Source organism: Cinclus cinclus, chromosome 1 (genome assembly GCF_963662255.1).
Source record: "Cinclus cinclus chromosome 1, bCinCin1.1, whole genome shotgun sequence".
NCBI lineage: Eukaryota > Metazoa > Chordata > Aves > Passeriformes > Cinclidae > Cinclus > Cinclus cinclus.
Genome location: NC_085046.1, coordinates 112,856,488 through 112,881,678, shown reverse-complemented (window position 1 = coordinate 112,881,678; position 25,191 = coordinate 112,856,488). Strand labels below are relative to the sequence as shown.

Here is a 25,191-nt window from a genome sequence, read left to right as displayed (position 1 = left end):
TTTTAAGTATAATGAAGCCATGTTATCAATATTGTACATAGGAGAGAAGGGAAAACCCATAGTTTAAACCACTTCAAGTCTGCAGTCAGCCACCTGTAAGTATTAGATTGACTGGCTGCAGTCAGTAGAATCTGTCCTGAAGAAAAAGGTGATTTCTAATTAGCACAGTATGAAACAAGGTATTTTTTTTACAGACCGTTGTTTAGATTGCAGTCTCACATCTGTAATCCATTTTATCAAGTAATCATTCAGAAGTATGATGTTGCTGATAAAAATTTACATGGCTTCAGCATTTTGTGACACAAATAAAAGTTCCTTTTCCTCAGCTACCCTATACTTTTCCACCTACAGCAGACTGGGTACATCTTGTTGTGTCACACGTTGTTGCATATGAAAAACCCCTGTCAAAACAGGAGATCCAAGACAATCCTTTATCTTATAATATGAAAACACGGTCCATATACCCACGTAACGAGAATGGCTTTGGATGTCAGCATTGGCTTAGTCTTGCACCAGTAAGCCTGACATATGAACAACAGTCCTTTGGGACACTATTTATTATGGATTTATTAGAAACCTTGTCAATAACTTACTTGTGCTTTTGATAATTCTATATTTGGTTGCTAGGAGACTTGTGTTCCTGATGAGATAAAATGAACAGGAAATCCTCTATAGCCTTGTGACTTTTTGCACTAGTAAATAAAAATTCTAACAACTAATACAAAATACTTGCTACTGTTAACAGAAGAGAGAAAAGACAAGCCTTGCATATTTTAAATAAAGGAACATATAGCCCTTTTTTGCCCTCTCCAATTATAAGATGATAAAAGATCACCTATATAAAATAGAATGACCGGATTTTGTGGAACGTGGATGTTTTGGCTCCAAGGTATTTGTAGCGTTGTAGTATCAGAGCCAGGATACAGCTGCCTTGTGACTAAGACATCGTTCACTGAATAAGTGCTATCCAATCCCTCGACGTCACCAGACATCTGTTTCCTGTTTTCATTCTTTCTTTCAGTGTTATCATTTTATCCAAGTTACCCTTTCACCTGAAAACCATTTAGAAACCTACAGAAACCAGCGTGTGCACGCGTGTGTGTATCAAATAAGTTGATTCAGAAAAAAAATTGCTGAGAGCAACTTGTTCATTTTAATACAAAGAGCAGAAATGGAAACAAACTTGCCTTCCCCCCGTCTTCTCCTCCCCAAAATACACAATGATACATAAACACTTTTGTCTTCTGGTCTTCACTAATATGACTAACTTCCTTCTTCACTTCCAGTTTAGTAGCTTTCCTGTTGAGTACCACCACCTCCACAAAATACAATTGTGAATTGATTCATAAAAACAGAAACATTATGGCACAAATGAGGGAAGGCAATAAATACTCTTCCCCCTCTCCAACTCCTTCCCAAATGGAGGCAGTAGTAATATTGTTATTGTAAAGTTATTGTAATAACAAAAACTTGAAAAAAAAAAGAAAAATAAAGAAGTATTGCTTGTCATTTAAGGTTCCAAACCAACAATCATCAGGATGCAGAACAGGATACATCTAAAGTGAGAAAGTTATTTACTTCACATTCAAGTTAACACCAAGTGTACTTTTTTTGGCACACAGTATTATTCTTAATGTGCCAAAAAAGTGTTGGGCACCTTTCAGAATATGAATGCTAATGCCACTAAAACAAAATTCCTGCTATTCATAGTCCAATTTTATATTGCTGTTGTTTTGCTATGTTTCACCTATACTTAAACCCCAAATCAGGGAATGACCAATACTGATAGCATTTAACACACATTAACAGGGAACAATAGAAGTGGAAGAGTAAGTTGTCAAAATTTAGTGACTTTGTATTCTTAATGTCTTAATTTCAGATTATTTAATCAGAATGAGAAGACATGTTTTACTTCGTTCTGTGATTACATATGGTCATATTAATTGAAAAGGCAGGCTGTTGAGTGAAGGAAAAATCTGGGCTGGTTGACAAACACCAACGAAAGTTCATCCACTTCATTTTATTGTCTGAAAGAAAAAGAAGATTCTTCTTAAATCCTCCCCCATTGAGGCATACCAGCAAAACACAGATGTCATACAGGAGAAAGAGGAGTCCTCTAGCACACAGAGGACTTTCCCTATGAGATGGGATGGTTTGGCAGCTACAGGAAACTCTAAGTAGCATTTCCAAAGGCACATGAAAATTGGAAAGCAAGATGACTTCTGGTCTCCTGGACTGCTTCCTGGACTCTTATTATCAAATTATAACTATTTTAAAGCCAAATTCAGCTGCCATTAAACCATGTAATTACGAAGCAGCTCATTAACTTCTGAGCAGTCAGGGCACATTGTGATACATTATCGTGGTCTCCCCTTTCATCCTTCTTTACTGTCTGGTTCACTGTCTCAAATGCCCAATCCTAAGTTTCCACATAAAACCTACAATACTCTTGCATAGTAATAACACCGTATTCTGGAGAGACTGATATAACAAACCTTGGTTGAAAAATATTTTTCAAGACTTAAGTTGGTGTGATTAAAATAGTGTTTCCCATAAACACAATTTGTTCATAACTTTTCACAACATCAAAATTCATTTGTCCACTGCCACACACGCAATCTGTGATCAAGCTGAAAACTGAATTCTAACTGTGGACTTTGTTCATCACAACCCCATCCTTCATAATCACATCCCCATCCTTTATTCTGGATTCAGCTATGCATTTTTATTAAGAAGATTACATTTGCATCAGGACAAGTTTTAAATTCTGTTTGAATAATAAAATCCATTGAATTAAGACAGCTATCTTTCCCCTCAGCCCAAATTTTAGATAGAAAGTTAAACTGCACACTCTGTCTTCCTCAATTACATATGAAGAAATAAAAGGAAAATCAAGATCTCTCAAGCTCTAGTGCTACTGATGGCAACGGCAAAATCAAAAACATAGCTATGGAACCGAAGAGGTTATTGCAATCTTTAGTACTTTTTCTGGTTCTTTTTATTTTTCCCCCAACCAAAAATACCTCTTAGAGCTATTGAAGACACATTTTCTAGAACTTATAATTTCATGCAATACGACTGTAAACTAGTTTTAGTTTTGTACAGTCATGTTTCCAATTTTAAATTGAGAAGGGGAAATATAAACTAAGTATTAGATCAAATGACTCTTTGGAATTATCCTCTGAAACAAATGCAACACCAAAACCTTTTGTTTGAAAAAATAACTGGCAAACCATTGGAAAAGAAAGTGCCCACATTTTATGTCAAGACTCCACATTGTTTTCAAATATTAAGACTTCTGACACACTCTATTATGACAATAAAAAAGTTGAGAGCTACACCAGAAAACTACATGAAGAAAAAAATGTTTTTTCTAGTATAATAGGAGTCCTAAAAACAAACAGACACACACTACTTCTATCCATTATTTCATACCCAGATGTTTCCTGTACACCTGCAATTGTGTCCAGTCCTGAATTCATGAGCTGTAGTATTTCAACAAACTCTCATCAGTTGGTTTTAGAATTTTCTTGTCTGCCAGGTTTATGATCCATCCTGGAGCAAGACCAAAAAATATCTGTCTAGGATCCTTGCGTGCACTTAGCATCTTAAAGAGTTCATCCTTAGTTATGTCTGGTAACACATAACCATATTTCTTGGCAAGTTCCAGCCTGGCTTCTGCAACCTTAGATGGATCTGCCAGGTAGCCCCGATTCCTGGGATCTGTGTAGTAACGGACAAGATCTTCAGGTGGGAGCATTCGCTTTGGGATAGGTTTGCCACGGAGGAAAAATACTACTGGCTTGCATAAAATTTCTGTGGGCAAACATGAGAGAAGATTAGTGAATACATCTCATAACAGATTTTAAAGATATTAAAAGACACCTTCTCATTTTGTACTAAATTAATTACTACATTCACATAAAAATGTACCAAACGAAAAATCAAATCTCAAGAATATTTTTGTTCAGAACGAGATAGTGATTTGCAAGTTTCACTTAACCACACTTAACTCTGTTTTAACTGATATTTCTAGTGCCAATCTAGAGGAGCTGCTACTTCTAATACATTTAGAATCCCTATTTGGAAAAGATAACCATAACTAAGCCTATTTAAATTACTATTTCCAAGTCTGAAGCAATGCATTTGCATGGCTATTTACACAGTATACCAAGTAATGTCAAATTTAGTGCTTCTGTAAGTATTTTAAATAAAGTATCAATGGCACATGCACCTATTTAGCCCTTTCTAGGACTATCTTCTCTTCGGCACATGCACCTATTTAGCCCTTTCTAGGACTATCTTCTCTTCCTCAAATTTGACTGATTTTGACAAATTATATTCCAGAACCTTTTAACCTTATTATTTTAATTATTTTATGCAATAATTAAAAAAAAAATCCTAGAATTTGTATCACTCCAGGGTAACATATTTTGCACACTAAAAATGTCTATTCCTCTTCTTCTCAGCCTCATTCACACATGAAAGCTGCATTATTGTCAATAAAAACTGCATGAATGAATGTTAGGCAGGATGCAGCCTCAAGCAAAGCAAAGCCTCATTCTTCAGTGAAAGTGTTCTGAAAACAATAGCCATTTTAACTGGAATGATTCTGAGCTTCTGTAACTTACTTCCTCACTTTAAGTGGAAAAGCATTTTAATTTAAAAATATAAACATCCACAGTGTTTTTTAAATCTATTTTTTCCTGAGTTTTCTTAGTGCTATTAAACATGGGAAACAGAAGACAAAAATTCAGCAAAACAATATTTTTAGTTTCTCTATTTACAAAGCTATTCAGATTTCCTTAACTGGTTGACTGGTATACAACCACCAACACTGGAAGAACTAAACAGGTGAATGCTTAAAAAAATGCAAAATTAAGGATGCATTATCATTCATCACTGGGGGTTGGAACTAGATCATCTTTAAGGTCCCTCCCAACGCAAAGTATTCTGTGATTCTATACATACAGATGTAACTGTTTCTGAAGCTTTTAGAAGATGGTAACTTTCTACTAAGAACTGTGTTTGAAACTTTGGTTTGGATCATCTAACCTTTGCACGTTATTAAAAAAACAAAAAGGCAGAAATTAGAAGTTCTTACCCAAGCTCCTTGGGTCATAGAACGATGTTGTTACTACGCCTCCATTTTTTTCTATGGCTGCAATTGCTAATTCAGATGCCCTCTGCACTTCAATATTTACTTTTGCTGCAAAAATATCAGCACCCTGTAAATTTCAACACATATTACAGTAACATTAAAATGAGTATTTTAAGACATACATTTATTCTCCTCTGAAAACTTGTAAGGATCATTAAATCCCACAAAATATTATGAACTGTCTGTTCCCTGTACCAAGATAGGCAACCAAATTGCTCTCAGTCACTTGGGTTGAATAAAAAAATTCTTTCAATTTCCAAAACATTCATACTTTTTTACAGCACATTTTAGTTTTCTGTTGTAAAACACTTCTTCGGCCTTTTGTTATGTACTCCTTAACTCTCATTTCTGCAGTCCCTTGGGTATGAAGACATCCTCCCAAGTTGTTTCTTTTTCTGCTGACACACAGCGCCCTCTAGTGGATTTATGATCCACAAAAACCCCACAGCAAACTAATCTGGAGAATCCAAGATGCTTCCAAACCACGGGAATGACAGCCTGAAGTACCAAGTGTGTTGTCTGCATACCTCCTCCACGAGCTGGACACCGTAATCCCTCTTGAGAGGCTGCACTGTTACACCTCTGGCATTAGTGAGCTGAGTTAGGTCAATCGGCTGTGTGGGGTCAACTCTGCCCAAATCAATCAGGTACTGCAGCCTCTGGAGACTCAGAGGTTGGTACTGACGTCTGAGGCTGGGGAGAGGAAGAAAAAAAAAACCATAAAAACAAACAACCCGAACAAAACAAAGACAAATTTACAAAACTGAAGTTTTAGTAGTAACTGGTCAACTGAAATACTCTGGTTTTTATCGGCTCCTGAAACAAAAAAAAAAATACCAAGACAATATGGTGTCAACATTTCTTGGCAAACCAACAAGACTGTAAATAACTACCACTTTCAAAGTGAATCCACCTTGGGTGCTTTGCTGATAGACAGTCAAAAAACTGAACATCTCCTCCCACACAAACTTAGTCGAAGACTATCTGCAAAATTCTGTACATGCACAGCTACATACAAAAAGCTTTTCTGATCCATTACCACTGTATCCAACATCTTAAAGTATTGAAAGGAATCTCCCTCAAAACACCATCAAGGAAAAGAAATATTGAGACAATATGCATTAACCCACATTCCCCAAAGGGAGCTGGAATCTTTTGTCAACAGCCATTGGCTTCAGCAGAACCTACTTTTGTTTTTTCTCAAGTTCTAACTTTACTGTACAAATCAATCCCTAGCACAGTTTTCCAATGCAAAAGTATATTCCTGTCTATGCACACTGCTTATGCTGATACCCAAAACTTTCTCCTACAGTCCGTTAGATGGCTGCTATCGGAAGTCTGAGTGGCAGCTCAAAACTGGGAAGCAGCTGATCTGTTACTAGCAAGCCACATACAAAAGACAAGTAACAAGAATTTGTGTTGTCAGACAGCCCTTTACAAAGAAAAAGTTCACGAAGTGGAGGCAGGAGTGAGGTGAAGATAAACAGGCAGAGACATTGTTCAGCATGCTCCCCTCTGCCCAACAGCGTAGCTGAGTGCACTTACAGTGGTCACCGCAGGAACATTTACAGTAGCCTGACACTGAAACTCTGCAAACATTGAAACCACAGAGTACTTTTTTTTTGTTTTCACATGCTGTCAGATGTTGTTAAAAACAGCAAGATCCTAATAATCTCTTGTCCCAGCAAGAGGCTGGATTTTTGCTGTTGATTATTCATGAACTTGTGACCATTATCAACATAAGAAACTGAGTATCTGCATTCTGCAGCATTTCCTTTGCAGGAATGTGGATTTACACTCTACCTTCAGCTACTAAAAGTGCTTCTTGTTTATTCTTATAATAATTTAGCAAACAGGAGGAAATAACAGTACCTGGAAGTAGAACTTGAGTCACATTTCAAAATTTAGGATTCAGAGGAAACATTTTAACAACTGTGACAAGCCTGTAAGTTCCACTGCATACATTAAGAATGGAAATATAGAAGTGCTCAGCTATCTGGTGAAGTGGTATCAGGAAATGGAACATGAAATCAAGTCTAACAACTCAAAAATACACATTAGTCTTTTCATCCTCATTGTCTGCTCGGCGTAGCAGGCTTTTGTTATTACTGCCTGCAACAGCCTTGTATGCACACAGAAGTTTGCAAGACCAGATCAAAAAGCAACAAAATGATTGCTGACCCAGGTAACACAAATGCTATCTGATGAAACAAATCCAACTTAAAAAAAGAAAAAAGTCTAATTTTTTTTAATTATCAATATAAGTGAAGGAAATCTGGAAAATGCTGACATATATCTCTCCAGGTAAGAACAGTGACTGGAGAAAAGAATGTTAGAATAACCTTAAGCATTAAAAAAGTGGAATGAGGACATGACACAAAAAAGTACAATGGGAGGCAAAAAAAAAACAAGGCAAAATGCCCAAGGAGAACAATGGTGAAAGCTGATTTAATGCCTCATCCAGCAGATTTGGTATTAAAAAGCTTGTTAGGATCCTAGACGGAACAGGCACGGCACAGACAGACAAACACCACAATCTCAGAGGGCTGAAAAGGTAGAAGCATGACGAGAAGCAGAATTGTTCAGCTGCCAGCAGATCAGAGCTTCTGGTGAATACAGTGAGGAGAAACAACAAAGCAAAGGTTTGGATTACACTTCCATGCCCAACATCTCACTCCAGTTACTGGGACTGTTCCCAGTCAGTTCACTGGTTTATGAGGCAAAAACAAAAACAAGCAGGAATGAAGGAATAGTTTCAGAGGACAAATTCACTCAGCTGGAAGAAGAAGAAGGGTAGCCTGCTACACATGAAGGATTTTAAGAAGAGAGAAAATAAGCAGATGTGTAACTCAGGAAATAATTAATTAAAAGAATAATCTCACAAGAAATGGGGAGATTCTTCTGGTAAGGCAGCTAACAACCTGAGAGGAATTTGGGAAGCTGAACTTTTTCAGTCAGGCCTGTTTTGACATATTAGATTCTTGCTTCAGGAGAAATATCAAGAAAAGCAGACAGTGATTAATTTCCAAGTAAACTTCTAGAAACTTACCTATGTCCCTCATTAAATCCGTATTTTGGTATGGCCAAATAAAATGGAGTTTGACCACCCTCAAAGCCTAGTCTGGGGCGATTCCCTCTTTGTCTTTCTCCTTTGTGACCTCGGCCACACTTCCTACCTCCGTATCTTCCACGGCCACGTCTTCTTTCCTTCAAAACAATCAATGATACATTTAGACAACTGTTCCAGAGACCAGTACCTATACAACATTAGATTTCAGAGATAGAAACAACTGAGCAAAATGCTGAATCTTGGGGGGAAATTAAGTTACAGATCTAAGTGGGAAAATAGAAAAGCAGTTAATGTGATTTTGGCAGAGCAAACTTTAGGCTTGCACCACAAATAGTGTGAGAACAAGGCAGCTTCCTTTGGTGGCAGATGGTCAAGTCTAGCACAAAACTGCACTTGAATTCTGTACTATTTACTAGCTTTAGGGAGTCGTCAGCATTTTTAGGAGAGTTCTGCTCGCTATTCTTTTTCTGTTCCTATGGTTTCAGCCTTTGAATCTCATCTCCCTGTTCACTAATATTCCCGCTAAACCACAAGAGTTTCTCCCTGGTTTCTTTTCATAATTTCTCTACCCCTTCATAAGGAGACAGATCACAGGTTTGTTTTCGAGAAATAGTAACAAGAATGTTTGCTGGCATCACATTCCCTTTCCTTCTAATCTTCCGTTTCCAAACATATTATTCCATCCCATAAACGTCTGGAGATAAAAACCCTTTACCGTTCCCCTCCAGCCCCAGCAAAGGCCCTGAGGTTCAGCTAGCATCACTCATCGCCCAGCTCTCTGCGGGGATGGCCACACACATGGACCACAAGGCACGCAAAGGGCAAGCAGCGGACCAACACACACACAAACACACACAAACACACACACACACATACACAGCAGTGCCACCCACTCCTCTGCCTTTCCACGCCTATTCTGGCCAGGCCGCTCTCCAGGCCGTGCCAGGACGATGTCCTTCTGACAACCCTGGGGACAAACCACGCCGGGACGCTGCCAGGGCACAATCCCGCCGCCAGGGCCCACCCGGCAGACTGCAGGCACTCACCCGCTTTTTGGAGCCGGGGTTGGGCCTCAGGTTGGCCAGGCTGACCCTGGGCAGAGAGCGCAGCAGCTCCAAGGCCCGGTTCGCGCCGCTCCCGCTCATGGCCGCTCCCTGCCAAGGGCGCCCGTGGGGATCGCGCCCGGCCGCGGCGCTTTACGGCAGCGCCGTAAACCGCACCGGCCGCGGCTTCCCAGCGGTGTCGCGCAGCCGCCGGCGGGGCCGGCCCAGTGCTTTAGTGGTGCCGGAGCTCGGAATTCCAATGGTTGAGGAAAGGGAGCTCGTTACGTTTCGTTGTCCAGCACTTGCTGGAAACATTTCATTACTGAGACCTCAGCCAAGCGTTACTAAGCCGAGTTTCTAAAACCATCAGGCTGCATCTGAAGCCGAGTGGCCGGTGGTGCAGCGGACCTTGCTCAGCTGCGGCCCGCGCAGGTGCTGGAAACATCCATTGCGGTTGGAGAGTGTGGTGGCTAAACCCCAGACATCAACCAAGCCTCACACAGGCTCACCCTCCACCCCGCCATTGGGATCAGGGAGAGAACTGGGAGGATAAAAGGTAGAGGACTCGTGGGTTGAGATAAAGACAGATTAATAGGGAAAGCAAAAGCTGCATATCCAAGCAAAGCAAAAAAAGGAATTAATTAACTTTTTACCATGCGTAGGCAGGTGTTCAGCCATCTCCAGGAGAGCAGGGCCCCATCATGTGCAATGGTTATTTGGGAAGACAAACACCATCACCCAGAGCATCCCTCCTCCTTCTTTCCCCCACTTTATGCATGATGTCATACAGTCTGGAATATCCCTTTGGTGACTGGAATCACCTGTCCTGTCTCTGTCTCCTCCCACCCTCCCATGCACCCAGTCTTCTTATGAGTATGGCAGCCTGAAAAGCAGAGAGGGTCTTGGCTCTGTGTGAGCCCTGCTCAGCAATAACAAAAACCTCTATATTACCATTTCTGTGTTCAGCACAAATCCAAACCAGAGCCCCTCTCCAGGCATTGGGAAGAAAATTACCATGGTCAAGACCAAGACAGGTATGTTCCTAATACTGCTGTAGTGCTTGACCACATGTATTACTTCAGTCTTTTAAATTTAAATGTGTACCTACTGGGAAACCATGCAGTAGTTTCCATCAGTATGTTGATCTGGTGAGAAGGGTGTGCAGGGTGCAGGCTCAGTGCAGTGAAGAACTGAGTTGTAGAAGCTGCCATTGTGGAGTTACAGAGCAGAAAGAACAGTTCCCGTTGTGAAAGCTGATACTCCTCAGTGTACTATCTTGCTTTCCCAAAACTTATATTTGACAGTACCTTCTTCCATGTTGAATGTCTGCTTCAGACTGGGCAGGGGATCAGATAGCAGCTCTGCCAGCCCTGAGATCAAATTGAGGTAAAATGGAAATCATGCTGCAGAAATCTGTGAGTATTGTATGAATATCTGTATGAAATCTCTGTAGCTTCTTACCCCCTTCAAAAAAACTAAGAAAAATTACACTGTAACAGTACACAAGATGCTGCCATGGACAAACAACTTAGATAAGTCCATTTTAGCCTTTAGGGCAGGGAAAACTGCGTAATTTAGAGCATACTTTGCCTTGTAAAACTCTCACTGCTTTAAACAGAAATTTCAAATCGGGTAGAAAAGTACCATACCTAAGATAGATATCTCACTCTGAAGGGATGGCCCATGCACCATTTTTTTAAAGGTTCACAGCTCAGATGTTTTCAGCAATTCCTTTGGGATTTGTAAAGGTCTGTTTTTTGAACACTTGGAGTCTGTAACCAGCAGACTGGCCCATGCCCAATCCATGCAGAGCTCACGTTTCCCCAGTGGCCCCAGAGCCATGATGGCAGCAACCCGGAATTCAAGTAAATCATTGCAGCTCTACTGACAAAAACATTAAAATCTTGTTCTGTTTCTTAGCAGACTGTTACTTCTTAGGCTGGAGGTTCAGCAGCAGCTCACCTTATGGAAGTGACATTTACATGGTAAATAGAAGAGAAGAGAGGGAAAACAAAATTTTGTTCATGTCCCAAAAAGATTATCTAAAGCAAGGGTCAAGTTTGGCACGCTTAATAGACACCTGACATCATGTGAAGCTCCTAATATTTGAAGAATTTTTAACGCATAAACCATATTTTCTTAACAGACTTGAATTTGGTACAGTACATGAGGCAGGAGCGCATGCTAAATTAGAGACAAATCAAACCACACAATGTTACCAGTGAAAATAATCAAATTTTAGTAATAACAGGGATGCCCTAGCATCAGATATGTATCAAAGCAGCCTAACAATCAGGGCAAAAGAGGATGTGTATTCAGTGTTCCACAGCTGGCATAAAGGCTCCTCCAATAAATTATATGCAGCCAATCCTGGTGATGTCGATGAGCAAAAGCTTTGTGAAAAAAATGTCCCTGTTTGGTATGGAACGCAGCAGTGGGGAGGATGTGAAAGAAGTATAGTGTGCGTTCAGCTGTTTTTGGAGCTGCCAAATAAGCACCCATGCCAGCCACTTACCAGCCGGCAAATACAATGAGCATATTGATTTCCTGGGAGTAAATATCTGACAAAGATGTATGGAACAGAAGACAAAGAACAAAGTATTCCGTTTTGATAGAAATGTGTTTGCCATACATATTCAGAGTTGGTCTAAGTACTTGGAATGGACTGGAATGATCCAGTAACTTCAACCAGAGTGCCTGAATAGCCTAACACATTTCAAGACGAGTAAGAATCCGTGACCTGTGAGCCAAGAGGCTTAATTCGGTGGTGAAGGCATCTGACCCGATGAGGACAGATGAGCCCCGTCCAGCCGTGCTGTTTGCTGTATTTGTGCTGGTTTTTCTGCCTCCCCGTGACTTAGCCTTTTCTATTTTACCTATTTAAGAATACCGTAATTTCCTTCCCCCCCCCCCCGGGTCTTACAGCACAGCACCAGGAGCCCGCCCGCGCCCCTCCTACCCGGCTCCCGCAGCCCTCCCGCGCCGCCTCCCCGCCGCTGGCCCGTGTCCCGCCGGCCGCCCCGCAGCCCGGTGCATGTGCGGCAACAACATGTCGGCTCCTCTCCCAGCCATCGTCCCGGCCGCAAGGAAGGCGACGGCCGCCGTGAGTGCGGGCGGGGGCGCGGGCAGGGAACGCCGCCGCCCCGCTTTGTTGGCGAGGCGGGCGCGGGCGGGGGGCGAGGCGCGGCCGCGCCGCCGGCTGAGGGGGATGGCGGGCGGCCCGGCCCGGGCGCGTTTCTCCCGGTCCTTCCCTGCCAGAGGCGGGCCGGGCTCGGCACCTGGAAGGTCAGCGGTGCCCGCGGGGAGCGGCCGCTGATGGCCGCTGATGGCCGCGGGGCCGGGGAGGGGAAGTGAGCGAAGCGGAGTTTTCTTGGGAGAAAGTGGTGCCGTGCTCCGAGCTGTGCCTGACCTTGGATGGGCGCCTGGGGCTCGTGGGCGAGGTGCGTTTGGTTGTTTAGCGATCCTAAAACTCCACCTTTGTTGTCTTTTTTTGTTGCTGTTGTTTTATTTCCCTCAGGTCATTTTTCTTCACGGATTAGGAGATACCGGGTGAGTATTCTGATCTATTGCATACTCAGTAGCTATTATACTTTCAAATATAATCTGCATATTTTAAGTATGTGAGCTGTTAAAATGTTCTTAGGATTCTTATTTTGCCCTTTGCTGAAGGCAGTGGCCAACAACAGATAAAACTTCATGTGTCCTGCAATGATGGTGGCAACTATTAAATTAAAGTTTTCTAACAAGTCCTCAAAAACTTATTTGGTCTGAGCATGATCTCTTTTGCTCCTGAGACAAACTTCGTAGAAGAAGGAGTCTGTGGTTTTCTGATCATTTACTTTCCTGAGAGTGGGTTTCTGGTTATTCCTGTGTTTGTCTAAATTTAGAGTTCTTTTTTATTCCAGACTTGTGGATTGTTGGTTTGCCAATAGCTGCAGTTAGTCCGTGGTTTCTTCATCAATATGTCGTACTTACACTAAAATTCAGACCTCTTTGATCTATATAAGCAAACTCCAAAGTAGTCGCCTAATGTCTACAGATTTCTGTCTCTGAAATACAGTCTTCAGACTCCAAAAAAGCCCACCCAAATAAAATATGTAATGCCCTGTTGCCTTCTTCTTGTTATTCTCATGTTGGAGTAGAAATGGAAAGAGTAGGGAATTTCTGGAGGGCATTCTAGCTCTGGTGTAATGTTTCTGTTTGAAGCTTGTGTGTGCCTAGAAATAAACGTACATTCATTACAGCCATTGAATTAAGAAGTTAAAGGAGTGTTGAAGCCTTTTCAGTGGAAGACTTTAAAAGAATTGGCACTTAGATACTGAGAATAAGTAGCATGAATGCTTTGTCTATTGTGCTCCCTTGTGGCCAAAATTACATAATATTTTTTAAGAATTTTTTTTGTTGTTATCTGGAACTTGAATGTTGCCTCTAGGTTGAAACTTGTTGTTATTTTTTCCAAAGAACTAATGACAGTTAGTTGTCAGAGTTAAAACTTGCGTAACCTGGGCATTTAGTAAGTTAAAAAAGTCCATGCACTTGGCAGTATTCTACAAGTGGAGGTTTTTGCTCTGATTTGTTGCACTTACACAGCACCTTGTTTGCATTACCCCTCTTCCTTTCTGCTGGTAGGATGCAGCTGAGGCAGCAGTACTGCCTGCATCTTGGCACCAAATGTTCAGCAAGTGATTGCAGAATCTTCTGAGCTTTTGGAATTTGAGTCCATGCAAATCAGCTTCATGTTAGTTTTGGCAAGGGGTAAAAAATAGAGACTTTCTCTTTAACCTAAATTGTATTCCCTAGATAAGGTGGCATTCCATTTCAGTGTCAGAGCCAATTCACAGTCTCAATCTTGCAAACGCACTGAGCCCACTGGAATATCTGCATTTGACATGATGTGACATGTCTGTGGAGACACAGAGATTTAGGTGTATTTCTTCTTTTAGTCTGCTGCAGATTAGATTAGATAGACGGCCCTTGACATCCTGCTGATTGTGTTTTTTTTTTTTTTCAAGTGAAAGCTGTAGTAGTGACCTAAAAAATTGTCTGAAGCAAACCTATTAACAATTCTATAACTTCCCCCAGTTTAAACTGACCTGTTCCACTTTACATGAATTTTTAAATTGATCATTTCTGTTTACCAGCTGTATTTTTCTTACTCTGGAAAGTGTCTAAGAGAGGTTACATGCTTTTTCTGTCTTAGCTCCTTTATAAATGGAACTTAACATACTTGTCAAAGTCTGAAATAAACGTGGAACATAGAGAATTGTTCTAAGGAGTCCGCATTAATATGTATACAATGTTACTTTCCAAATTTGTCAAATTACTCTTTGTAATTGGCTAAAAAATGTCCCTAAATTCTTATACAACTCTTTTTTTCTTAGCTTTTTTCTTAGCTTTCTCTTTTAGATTCTTATTCAACCTTCTGTGATACTGTAAATATTGTACAAACCATACTTCCTGCAATTCATTAATAATATATCTAAAAGTACTGATAAGAAGTAGGCTGAGATACAGTTAGTGCTTCAAATGTCTGTGATGTCAGTGTGTTGGAAATGCCTTCAACTTCAGGTAGCATATATTAATTAACTTTTCAGGATGATATTTAAACTAAACCAAACATGCTTTTATGACTGGTCTGCTGTTGGTCTGATTAGTTCAACTGTATCACTGACAAATTTGTTAAAGGTGTTTCCTGCTTAGAACCAAATTTCCAGTATCTAATTGAGTGGGTGAGTTAGGAATACTAAATGATGAGAAGAATCAGGAAATACAGGTGCTATTGAGTGTTCTGCAAAGCCAAGTGCAGGCACGTGCAGTGGTTGTGCATGGGTTCAGATTTGGGTCGAAGTCAGTTCCTGTCTAGATGAGGCCTGGAGTGAGTCTTGACTTTACGCTCTCCCGTGTTCAGGTTTGGAGGAATCTCATTAACTGACCTGCTGTGCAGATCTTGTTTTGTTATGGGTGTTCATACACAGTATCTGCTTGAAATTAAAAAGCTACTGCAATCTGTTGTTCAGGACTGCCTGAATCCAAGAGCATGCAAGCTGAGCTGAAGTTAAGAGGGCTGATTGATTGGGTTGGCTCCACGGGGAGTTAGCTTAGTTTGTTAGTGTCAGTTTGCTGCTGTCCCATGTCAAGAAATGTGGGTTTCAGAATGCCAGATTGACTGTCAGAGAAGCTGTCTTAACTCTGCAGGAGCAGCAAAGCAGCCTCTGAACTGCCTGGAAGCAGGATACCTGTGTTCATCTGTTGCGGCACACAAATTAATAAAGCCAGACAGATACAGAATGGGCTTTGCCTGGAGACAAAGTGATATTTCTGTAGCTGTGGCACAACTATGGCAGCAAAATTAGATCAAGTCTTCCTGACTGTATGTATGCCACAAACATTCAAGGGCTGAACAAACCTTCTAAGTTTAGTACTACATTCATAGTATGCTGTTGTTGATGTAAACATTTTCTAGAACTGTGTTTATATTGATCTAATTCAACATGTTTCATACTTGGTCTGTGCTGATAAACCAAGTCAGAAATAAGAGCTAAGCCAAAACATAAATGCAATGAAATATGTTTTTGTTAACAGGCATGGGTGGTCAGAAGCGCTTGCTGGTATCAAAAGCCCCCATGTGAAATACATTTGCCCGCATGCGTAAGTTTGTAACTTTCTTGTTTTCCCTTTTTCTGTAGAGACATCATCTGTTAAGGCCCTTGAACAGATGTCAGAGAGACATCTCAGAAGTGAGATGCTATCTGGTTATCTCTGTGTTTTGTTTATTTTTTTGTATAAAATCCCATTCTAAAATACTGTTGATGCTATTAAATGTTTTTTGTTTTCAGGGAATTCTATGTGATTTACTTTGGGGCAAAACTGCATTTTTATTTGTACTTCGATTCTGGTGCTTATTCAGATTCAAAACATATTTGGAAAGTTTTAGCTACAAAGTTATATTATTGTGACTTTTTTTTCCAGTGGATTGAGTTGCTTGTTGGTTTCTTTTTTTTCCCCCTAACAGTCTTTTGTCAAAAACAGTTTTACCAAGGATATTATTTTTTTCTTTGTATTTTACTTACCATTACACATAATTTGCATTAGCTACACCTACTTAAATTTGTGTGTGGGTATAGTAGCTTGAAACTTACTATGGGTTATAAAGAAATTTAAAAATTGACAGGATATGGATATTTTCAGCAAATAATGCAATTTGAACTTTGCAATTTGAGAAGTGAAATACTTCTAAGCACGGTCAGGCATCAGTAAATAAGGCACTAACATCTATCTACTATTGATGGTAGAAAAACAAATAAAGTATAATCTTGATGTATTTTAACACAAAATTCAGATTGTCTCTTGCTCCAGTCATCTTGGCAGACATGGAGCAGAGATGATAGAGAGAGAAGGAAGCAATGTTTTGGTGAATTACTGAACTGTGGTTTATTCATTTGTCTTACCATGTGGCCAAGCTCTACTGAACCATACCAAAGGAGCTTAGTGATATCTGCTGTTTTCTTTGCTTGCCCTTTGTCTTCTTTCAGTTCTTCCCTACAGAACTTATGCTGCTTAGTTCCTATAGATTAACACTAAAGCCAGATTTGATCCGTGGCACAGTCCATTGAAGCTGTCTTGCTGTGGCTGAAAAGATGGCACACAGCAGTACACAGTGCTGTGCCACAGGGGTGGGAAGGAGTCCAGCAGGGAAGGCAGGCACTGCCTAAGCAGAGTCAGCTGTTGACAGAAGCATACGTGGCCAGGCTCCACCACGTGCTGCTTTTGGCTGCTTCCTGGTAATGCTGCTGTATAAGGTGCCTTAATCCACTCAACCTGTGGATGGAACTGTGATAAATAAGTCCTAATTACAAATAAGTAAATAATATATATATATTAAAACGTGCATGTATGAGATATATGTACTCGCACACACGCACATTTAAAGCAGCCCATTAACATTTTGCTTGCTTTCCATAGAGAGTGGCAATTCAGCCCTGAATATTAAATGTGTTTGGGCTGGGAGGTTTCAAGAGTTTCTTCAACAAATGCTGCAAAGCAGCTAATTTTAATTACTCCTTAGAAGTAAGAGTTAAAGGATATGTAATTTCATGATGTTACTGCATCTGCATTGTTGAATTTCAGTATATATCTTATGTCAGGAGTGTTCATTCTCATTTCTAGGCCAGTTATGCCTGTTTCTTTGAACATGAACATGTCTATGCCATCATGGTAAGTATTTGTTCAAATGCAGATGGTTCTAATCAAATTATGTCTGGGGCTATGAACTCATTGTTCTTAATTTAAAATCATGAACAACCTGGGTATCTGGTTTTAATTACTTGCAAGTGTAAAAACCTTTTTGCTTTAGTTCTGTTTTTATGAAAGGGCTGTCACAAGCACACTCTAATTATCCTTTTATACCTGTGGTAGTGATTATTCCTCAGGACTAATCTGCATATTTTAGAACAAAACCCCATTTTATTTTACAGGTATGGTCTGTAGTATGCATTGTGTCTGAATTCATAGTAGAGACTTGGAGTGGAAATATTATTGCTACTAGTGAGTAATATATGGGGGGTCAGTAGGATATGTAGCAACTGCTCTTTAGAACTTCCATTCTGAATAGAGAACAAGAAGAATATGGTAGATTTCAAAGATCTTAAACCAGTCTTCAGTTTTGCTGGATTTTGGGCTTTCCCCTCCCATTTCCTAAAGTAACTTGTGTTTGTTTTTCTAGTATTTCTTCAAACCATATTTTAATTTGTACATGCAGCAAAGTTCCTGCTAATATTTTTTGAGCAAATATCAAAACTGTACTGCTTAAGCTGCAGTGAATTACAGAAGATGTCAAAACTCAGAAAAGCCTTGTTGACTAGATCTGGTCTTTTAAGCCACATTCACAGATTGTGCAGTTTGTTGTGATGTATGGGTAGTTGGTACTAAACAATATGACAGCTAACATTTTTGTCTGGAAAACATCCAAGTTATATTATTTGTGTATTAAGGAAGTGGAATGGTTGCTCTAATGAGTAATGCTCTTGTTGATGTTTTTGTAAGGTTTGATATCATTGGACTTTCTCCAGATTCACAGGAAGATGAAGCTGGGATCAAGCAGGCGGCAGAGAATGGTATACTTACTTAGTGTACTTACTTATAAATACTTAGGAGCATTTTTAATGTCTTAAAAGTACTTCCAGGTATTCTTGAAAATAAGCTATCAATCTGAATCAAGTTTTCCCAAGACAGTATTTCTTCTGGGAGAAGAATATACGTATCTAGTATTATCACTGACCAAAGTTTAGCTGGATTGTTTATTGTTAGTTTATTTTTTAGCATTATTAGTAAGTAGAGTAATTCAGCAATATGAACACTTCATACTCTGAAATATGGGAACAAGTATTGTGTTTTTTTAAGAGCTTTTGGGTAGTGCAGCAGGTCAGAGCAGTGTTAACATCTAGTTATGTTGCTGTTACTTGGAAGAGGATACCATCTTCCCAGCACTAGTGTTTTTGCAAGACCTATTTGCACATTTTTCTTTGGAAATGATACAGTGGCACCAAAATGTCTGACTGTGCTCTAGATCTTCTGGTACTTTTAATGTTTAGCAGCCTAGATTTTCCTTTTGCTACCTTTCTCTTGATGCCAGGAAGAAGGCATCTTTCCTCTTCTGGACTTCCTAGAGAATGGAGTGGATTTTAATGATTGGCCTTTATTTATGTTGCAGTTAAAGCACTGATAGATCAAGAAGTAAAAAACGGAATTCCTTCTAATAGAATTATTCTGGGAGGCTTTTCTCAGGTAAAGTATGGTTGGAAAGAACCATTGTCTTTTTTTTCCAGGGAAGTAACCTAGCTTTATTAACTTGGGAAACCTAGACACTTAAATTGAAATCCGTTGATGTTAGATGCCTCTGAAATTTTAAGGTGCCTTTGTTTCAACAAATGAAGTTTTTTGTTTTTATGCAAATAATTACTGTTCACTAGAAAATGAACATGCATACTTAAAAAATATACGTAAATGGTCTGTTTAAAATCTTTATGCACATAACCTACGTAGCTTTGTTTGAAAATTTTGCTAGTATTTTTACTTGAATTTGGTAGATATTTAGTGGTCAGGATTTATTTGGGAAATCTTTTACTTCATATTTGTAAGGCATCCATGGTAGGTAGGCTAGTAGATTAATTGGTCTGTGCATCAACTCCCCCAGTCCACATGCAAATAAATTAGATATTAAAGTAGTGATAATACTGTTGTGAGTACTAGTCTTTGGTTTTGTTATTTTTTTGACAACTGTTAGAGTAAATTTGCTGGCTTACTTCTGAATTGATCACACGGACTTGGAGGGAAAGGGAGAAAGCTTAACAAATGTAAATAAATTCTGATTTTAGTTGTTGTCTCTAAAGAACAATCGATTGCAATAGGAAAAGACTTTTAAAGGCAAAATCAGAGATTTGAAGCAAACATTAAAAAGAACTTTACTGTCATTATTCTAATACTTATATCTCTTTATTTTAGGGAGGTGCTTTATCATTGTATACAGCTCTTACAACACATCAAAAACTAGCAGGTGTCATAGCCCTCAGCTGTTGGCTTCCTCTACGGGCCTCTTTTCCTCAGGTATTGGTTTCTTCCCTAAAATGGATTGCACTTGGGGAATGAGTATATCTGAAGATTGAATCTTGTGCAAGAATTAGTGGTTGTTGTTATTACCAGACGATGACTGTTGTTTGATCATTTGAAAGTTTTTAAAATAGAGCCCTAAAATTTTAGATTTTGTTAAGTAAGGAAGATGAAGAAACACTCAGTAGATATTTCACTTAAAATTACACTACTAGAAAATGTAGAGAGTATGACAAATTATCCTTGAAGGTTAATTTTCTGTCTGCCATTTGTTCCATCTGCAAGGCACTATCTTATTAGAGACTGCGTGTTTGAGTAAAGTTTCAGGTTTTTTACTTGGCCGGAAATTATGACTTTCTGTTATCAAACTTTTTTTACCAAAATTTTATTTGCAGGTCTTTGAGCTTAATGTGTTGTCAGGTAGAGCTTACTTCATAAGGAGCTGCTTGCTGACTATACATTGTACTATTTCCCCTCAGAATTCCATTTGTTTGTCATGCCACAGGGTATAGTGTTATGAGGTTATTTTATTTCAAAGGTGTCAGCCTTATTTCCACTTAGTGTCTATTTCTTCTCTTCTCCTGTATAATCCCACCCCTCCCAGGGCCCTAGCAGTGGTGTCAACAAGGATATTGCTGTTCTTCAGTGCCATGGGGACTGTGATCCCCTGGTTCCTATAATGTTTGGTTCCCTCACTGTTGAGAAGCTGAAGACTATGATAAATCCAGCCAATGTAACCTTCAAGACTTACTCTGGCATGATGCATAGTTCATCTCTTGAGGTAATTTTCTTAATACACCCTGTTTTATCTGGTATAGTTAATTTTTTTCCCTCAAACCTAATATTTATAGGCTTTTTTTGGGGGGAGGGGTTAGTTTTTGTTCAGTTGGTTTTGGTTTTTTTTTTTTTTTAATTAATGAGTGCTTCATGCTAGTTATTTTGGTGAGGAACTGAATTCTGGGCTAAAAAAGCATCCAAAGCAAAAGTTTATATGACTAGTGAGAACTTCCTCAAAATAATGTGTTTTAAGGACTAGGAAACTTGGCTATAAAATGCTCTTTTCCCCAGATTTTCATTATTTGCTTAGTTAAAAAACTAATTAAAAACAAATTCTCATAGCATAAATCCAAGATGGTATTTTGGAGAGAAGAATCCTGGCAGTTCTGTGGCGGGAAACATCGAAGGAATAGGGAGGGAGGGCTGACACTCTGGAAGAGGCAGCCTCAGAACCTGTTTTTTTGGTTCTGGCTCAGCAGACAGCTGAGCTGATGTAATAACTTCCTGCTGCCAGGAAAGGGTGGACTCCCTCTGCTCATGACCTTGTGGCACTCACTTCCTCCTTGTACAGGCTCTGGGACAGATCAGAAACTTCCTTGAATCATTTGAATTTGCTAAAATGCCAAGAGCTGCAGCCTTCAGTGTTTGCAGCTGTAGGGAGCTGGAGCATCAGAACTCCCACAAAGTGAGGAGCAAGAAATCAAAGAGAAGGCAAAGAACAGAGTTGCCATTTGTCAAGCAGCAGTAACATTGTTAATTTAGATTGTTGCATCTTGTGGGAGCTGTACCTTTGAACAACATCTTTGTAACATTTGTAGCATTGCACTTAGCTGTAATATTGCAGAGTTGTTACACAAATACATTAGTAATGTGATCTTTCTTACAACAGTGAATTAATTAAAAAAAAGATTACTATGGATTAGTTTCTCAGTATTGCTGTATTGCTTGTCCTTAAGGAAAGAAGCATTGAAATGAAACTGAATTTTTAGGAGGAGGAGTTGCCTGCTTTTCATGCTGCTGATAACTTGTAAAAGTTTAGAGCATACAGGAAGCTATGGCTGTAGCTACATTGAAGCCCTGTACTTAATCAGCCTGGTGCTATCAAGATCACTTGATGATCAATATGTAGCTTGCCTGTTCAACGTAAGAGGGAGAAGAAAAAGTAGTCCTTGCTTATTTTTTCTTGTATTTTAGCCTCTTCTGAGTGCATAGTGCTGTGAAGTTATCAGCCTTGATTTGTGTGCAGAGTGGTAATCAAGTAACTAATTGCTCAATATTTCTAGCCCAGCTGCTTATTATAACTCAAATATTAAAGCATGATTTACTGTAGGTGATTATGTAGTAATAGAGGACTTCAACTAATACATACTTTTATCTTTAAACAGGAGATGATGGATGTAAAACAGTTCATAGACAAACATTTACCTCCCGTAGACTGATCTGATCCGTGAGAAGCCTTCTAAATAAATACACCAGCATCAACTGTGGTAGAGTGATAAATCTTTTCATATGCCTGATAGGAAACATTACTTCTATACCTGCAGTGTTACTACTGTGTTGCAAATTTATACTTACAATGAAAGTTAAATAATACAAATGTACAAGAAATTGTAATCTTTTTAGTATTTATCACCCAGCGATGAGAAAGATGTGAATGAGGGAACTAGGTAACAATAACAGAATGTAACTGTTTTAAGATGTCTAATTATTTTTTTTCTTGATTGCAGAATTTCAAACTATTTGTACAAGTAATAAAAAACTAAATTTAAGTGAGCAACATAGATGTGACCAGTTTAGTTTTACTTGAGACATGATTTGTTCTTAATACTCACTGCAAACATATGACAACATTTCTTTTATGTAATGAATGCATAATGAACACAATATAAAAGATAGTGGGCATAAAGTACAGAACATATAACGTAGTGGGCATATGATGGTGGAATAAATGGTACCAAGGATAAAGATTTAAGGATTATATATTAGTTGTTTAACAGATAAGAAGAGTTGTTCTATAATGGCTAGAAGTCAGCAAAGGTATTTCTTACATTTAAATCACCTCCATTTTAAAATATTCATATAGATGAATACTGTGGAAATTCTAAAGGGACTTATTCCTCCCTAGGAGGAGGAATGCTGTTTGTCATTTATTGTCCTTTTTCTTTTAAACTCATTGCAAATGTTGACTTGGAACAGAATTCTGAAGAAGTGCATAGGATTAATTAGAGTTTCATTTAGAAACTTCTTGTTTTCATACTGAGTATTCATCTGATGCTTTAGTTGTAGTTTTCATTTGTTTATGTATTTCACATGAGCAGAATATTGTTTTGATTTTTTTTTCCTTGTGCTTTGGAGTAAATATCTGAAAATAGTGCAGCTGCATAGTTCTGTGTATTGTTGAACTGTCATGTGTAACACACACTTATTTGAGTTATTTTTTACTAGAAATATAAGTGCAATTGGGATAGAATTTACCTAAACTTTAAAGTGATACTTTAAGATGATACCATATAACACTTTCTCTTGTTACATGTTGAGACTTGATTTTATTTTTTTCTGAATAGGGACAAGGCATTTTATTTTCTAACCTATCCTTCTACATTTCTGCAGATCAGTATAGTCTAGGAATTTGAAGACCTATTCTGGAAAAAAAGAGTAAATTCACAAGATACAGAATGTTTCTTCTTTCAGAACCTTAAAATTGTAGAATGCGCTGGTTTGCAGGAGTTGATGCACACTCAAGAGCTTTTTTCAGTTAAGAGCCATAATTTACTGCTGGAAACAGCTGTTCTGTAGCATTCAGAGGCTGTCACCACACTAGGAATGTTTAAAACAATGCACTACATTTTTACTGTGTAATTTGCTGCATAACAGTGTTCTATCCTGTAATATACTTTCAGTCAAAGAATTTCTATTTTGGATGTATTTGTCATGTCAGTACTGTGCTTCACACCTGCCTTTTAAGGTACTTTTCCTCTCCCAGGGGCCCTCTTATAGTGTATGTGGATTTACATCAGGTATCTGCCAGTACAAATACATATGTGAGGAATTGCACCTTTGTATCTCTCCTTTAACACTGCTGCTGCAAGAGATCTGACCTGTTTACCTAGTCTTGAGTTACCAGTTTTCAGTGTTTTTTTTTTTAATGTTGCATTTAATTTTTAGGCAGCTGCTTCTTTTCTAATTCAGTTTCTCTGGATTATTAAACACTCTTAATATGTAAAACTGAAAAGGAGGGGTTTTTTTCCTAAATGGTAATGAAACAGTTTTAGATGGTCCATCTGTGTAGTTAAGAGGGCATTTTTATTAACTTTGAAATGTAATTAGTAATTTCTCTCAGTCACTCTCTTCTATAGATCTGCCAATTTGTCTTTCAGTTAATTTAGTTCACAGAAGAAACCATAATATTCTTACTGTAGTTGTGCCAAAGTTCTCTTGAGAAAACATTATGTCCTAGCTTGGAGTCATTCCCAAATTGCATTAGCTGATTTTGCAGTTCTACTGAATTGCAGTCTTGGTAAGCAAACTGTATGTTATTTTTGTCCTAGTTTTTAGATTTATTTTAATTCCCTGAGTATTGGTGTGTTTCCAAATTTCTTGCACAAGCTTTTAATTTTTCTTTCATTATTTTAATGTTCTGTTTGTGTATTTGTTGATAACTCTTAATTTCTGATTGACTGTGTGCTCATTTCACATATTTTTCCTTCTCCAAGTATTAGTTTTAAAAAAGTATTTCTAAGATGTTAAAATGAGATCTGCCCTAGCTTTCTTCTGTGTTAGCTTTATAACACTTTCTTCAACTTGGTATACAGTTTGTGGTCACATTCTGATACTTAGGCATTGTAATCCAAGTCAGCTTCAACTGTCACTGTCACGATGCTTTCAGATGTTTTTCCGAAAATGCTTTTCATGTGTTAACTTTGTTCAAACATTCACCTATCACAACAAGATTATTTTTCATATGGTTGTTTTGCTGCTTGCTTTATCTACAGAGAGCTTTGTTACCAAAGTCAATATAAGTAAATGTTTTGACTCACTTTGAATTTCTGTATTCTAGGAAGAATTCTCCTCTTCATTTTTTTTCTTCAGGAGTGTATATTTATATTGTAATTAGCAGTTCTTAAATAGCCCAGAAACCAGAGGAAACTTCAAGTCTGTATGTCCACACATATTACAATGTGTATGTTGAGCTCCTGTCTTTTGTAATTTCCCAGCTGGTTTGAAAGCTTTGTGTATGGTCTTGTAGCTGAACTTCACTACCTGAAGTGATTTGATGCTAGCGTTGTTGTAGGATGCATGTACTTGAGGCTGAATAATAGCTCTGTCTGATGGGGGAGTTTTCATAGTATTCTATTAAAATGGAGAAGTCTGTTAAAATGGACTGTCAGTGTTCTAAATATGAATGTTGTCCTAGCCTCATAAACTACAATTTGAAACTGTCCAATAATGTTTATTTTTTGTAATGTTAGACTTTCTACCAATGGAGATGATGTCTATCAAACCTGTAAAAGCATTTATAAGAAAATACCTTGCTT

The 25,191-nt window shown here is 38.7% G+C and overlaps 2 protein-coding genes across 7 annotated transcripts in view; one reads left to right on the top strand and one right to left on the bottom strand.

Moving 5' to 3' along the window:
* Positions 1 to 1,136: 1,136 nt before the first annotated feature.
* Positions 1,137 to 9,380, bottom strand: MRPL15 (mitochondrial ribosomal protein L15). Of its 2 annotated transcripts, XM_062501740.1 has the most exons (6): positions 9,278 to 9,380; positions 8,211 to 8,368; positions 5,689 to 5,854; positions 5,105 to 5,228; positions 3,436 to 3,816; positions 1,137 to 2,027 (listed from the first exon to the last, which is right to left on the bottom strand). In XM_062501740.1, the coding sequence occupies exons 1-5, from the start codon at positions 9,374 to 9,376 to the stop codon at positions 3,479 to 3,481; spliced, it is 885 nt and encodes a 294-aa protein (XP_062357724.1). In that variant the 5' UTR covers positions 9,377 to 9,380; the 3' UTR covers positions 1,137 to 2,027; positions 3,436 to 3,478. The 2 variants fall into 2 exon arrangements, with proteins under 2 accessions (XP_062357724.1, XP_062357715.1); XM_062501731.1 differs by lacking the exon at positions 1,137 to 2,027 and having other exon boundaries at positions 2,053 to 3,816.
* A 2,928-nt stretch (positions 9,381 to 12,308) lies between these two features.
* LOC134041933 (transcription elongation factor A protein 1) overlaps positions 12,309 to 25,191 on the top strand; it is a 44,837-nt gene continuing 31,954 nt past the window's right edge. The window contains exons 1-9 of one of the 5 annotated variants that reach the window (XM_062489025.1): positions 12,309 to 12,377; positions 12,792 to 12,823; positions 15,857 to 15,922; positions 17,441 to 17,488; positions 18,317 to 18,387; positions 18,984 to 19,057; positions 19,775 to 19,876; positions 20,526 to 20,660; positions 22,042 to 22,854. In XM_062489025.1, the coding sequence (XP_062345009.1) occupies positions 12,309 to 12,377; positions 12,792 to 12,823; positions 15,857 to 15,922; positions 17,441 to 17,488; positions 18,317 to 18,387; positions 18,984 to 19,057; positions 19,775 to 19,876; positions 20,526 to 20,660; positions 22,042 to 22,095 (651 nt within the window). In that variant the 3' untranslated portion in view covers positions 22,096 to 22,854. Of the gene's footprint in view, positions 12,378 to 12,791; positions 12,824 to 15,856; positions 15,923 to 17,440; positions 17,489 to 18,316; positions 18,388 to 18,983; positions 19,058 to 19,774; positions 19,877 to 20,483; positions 20,661 to 22,041; positions 22,855 to 25,191 lie in introns of those variants that run through there. The other 4 variants (XM_062489018.1, XM_062489003.1, XM_062489033.1 and 1 more) reach the window with 4 other exon arrangements.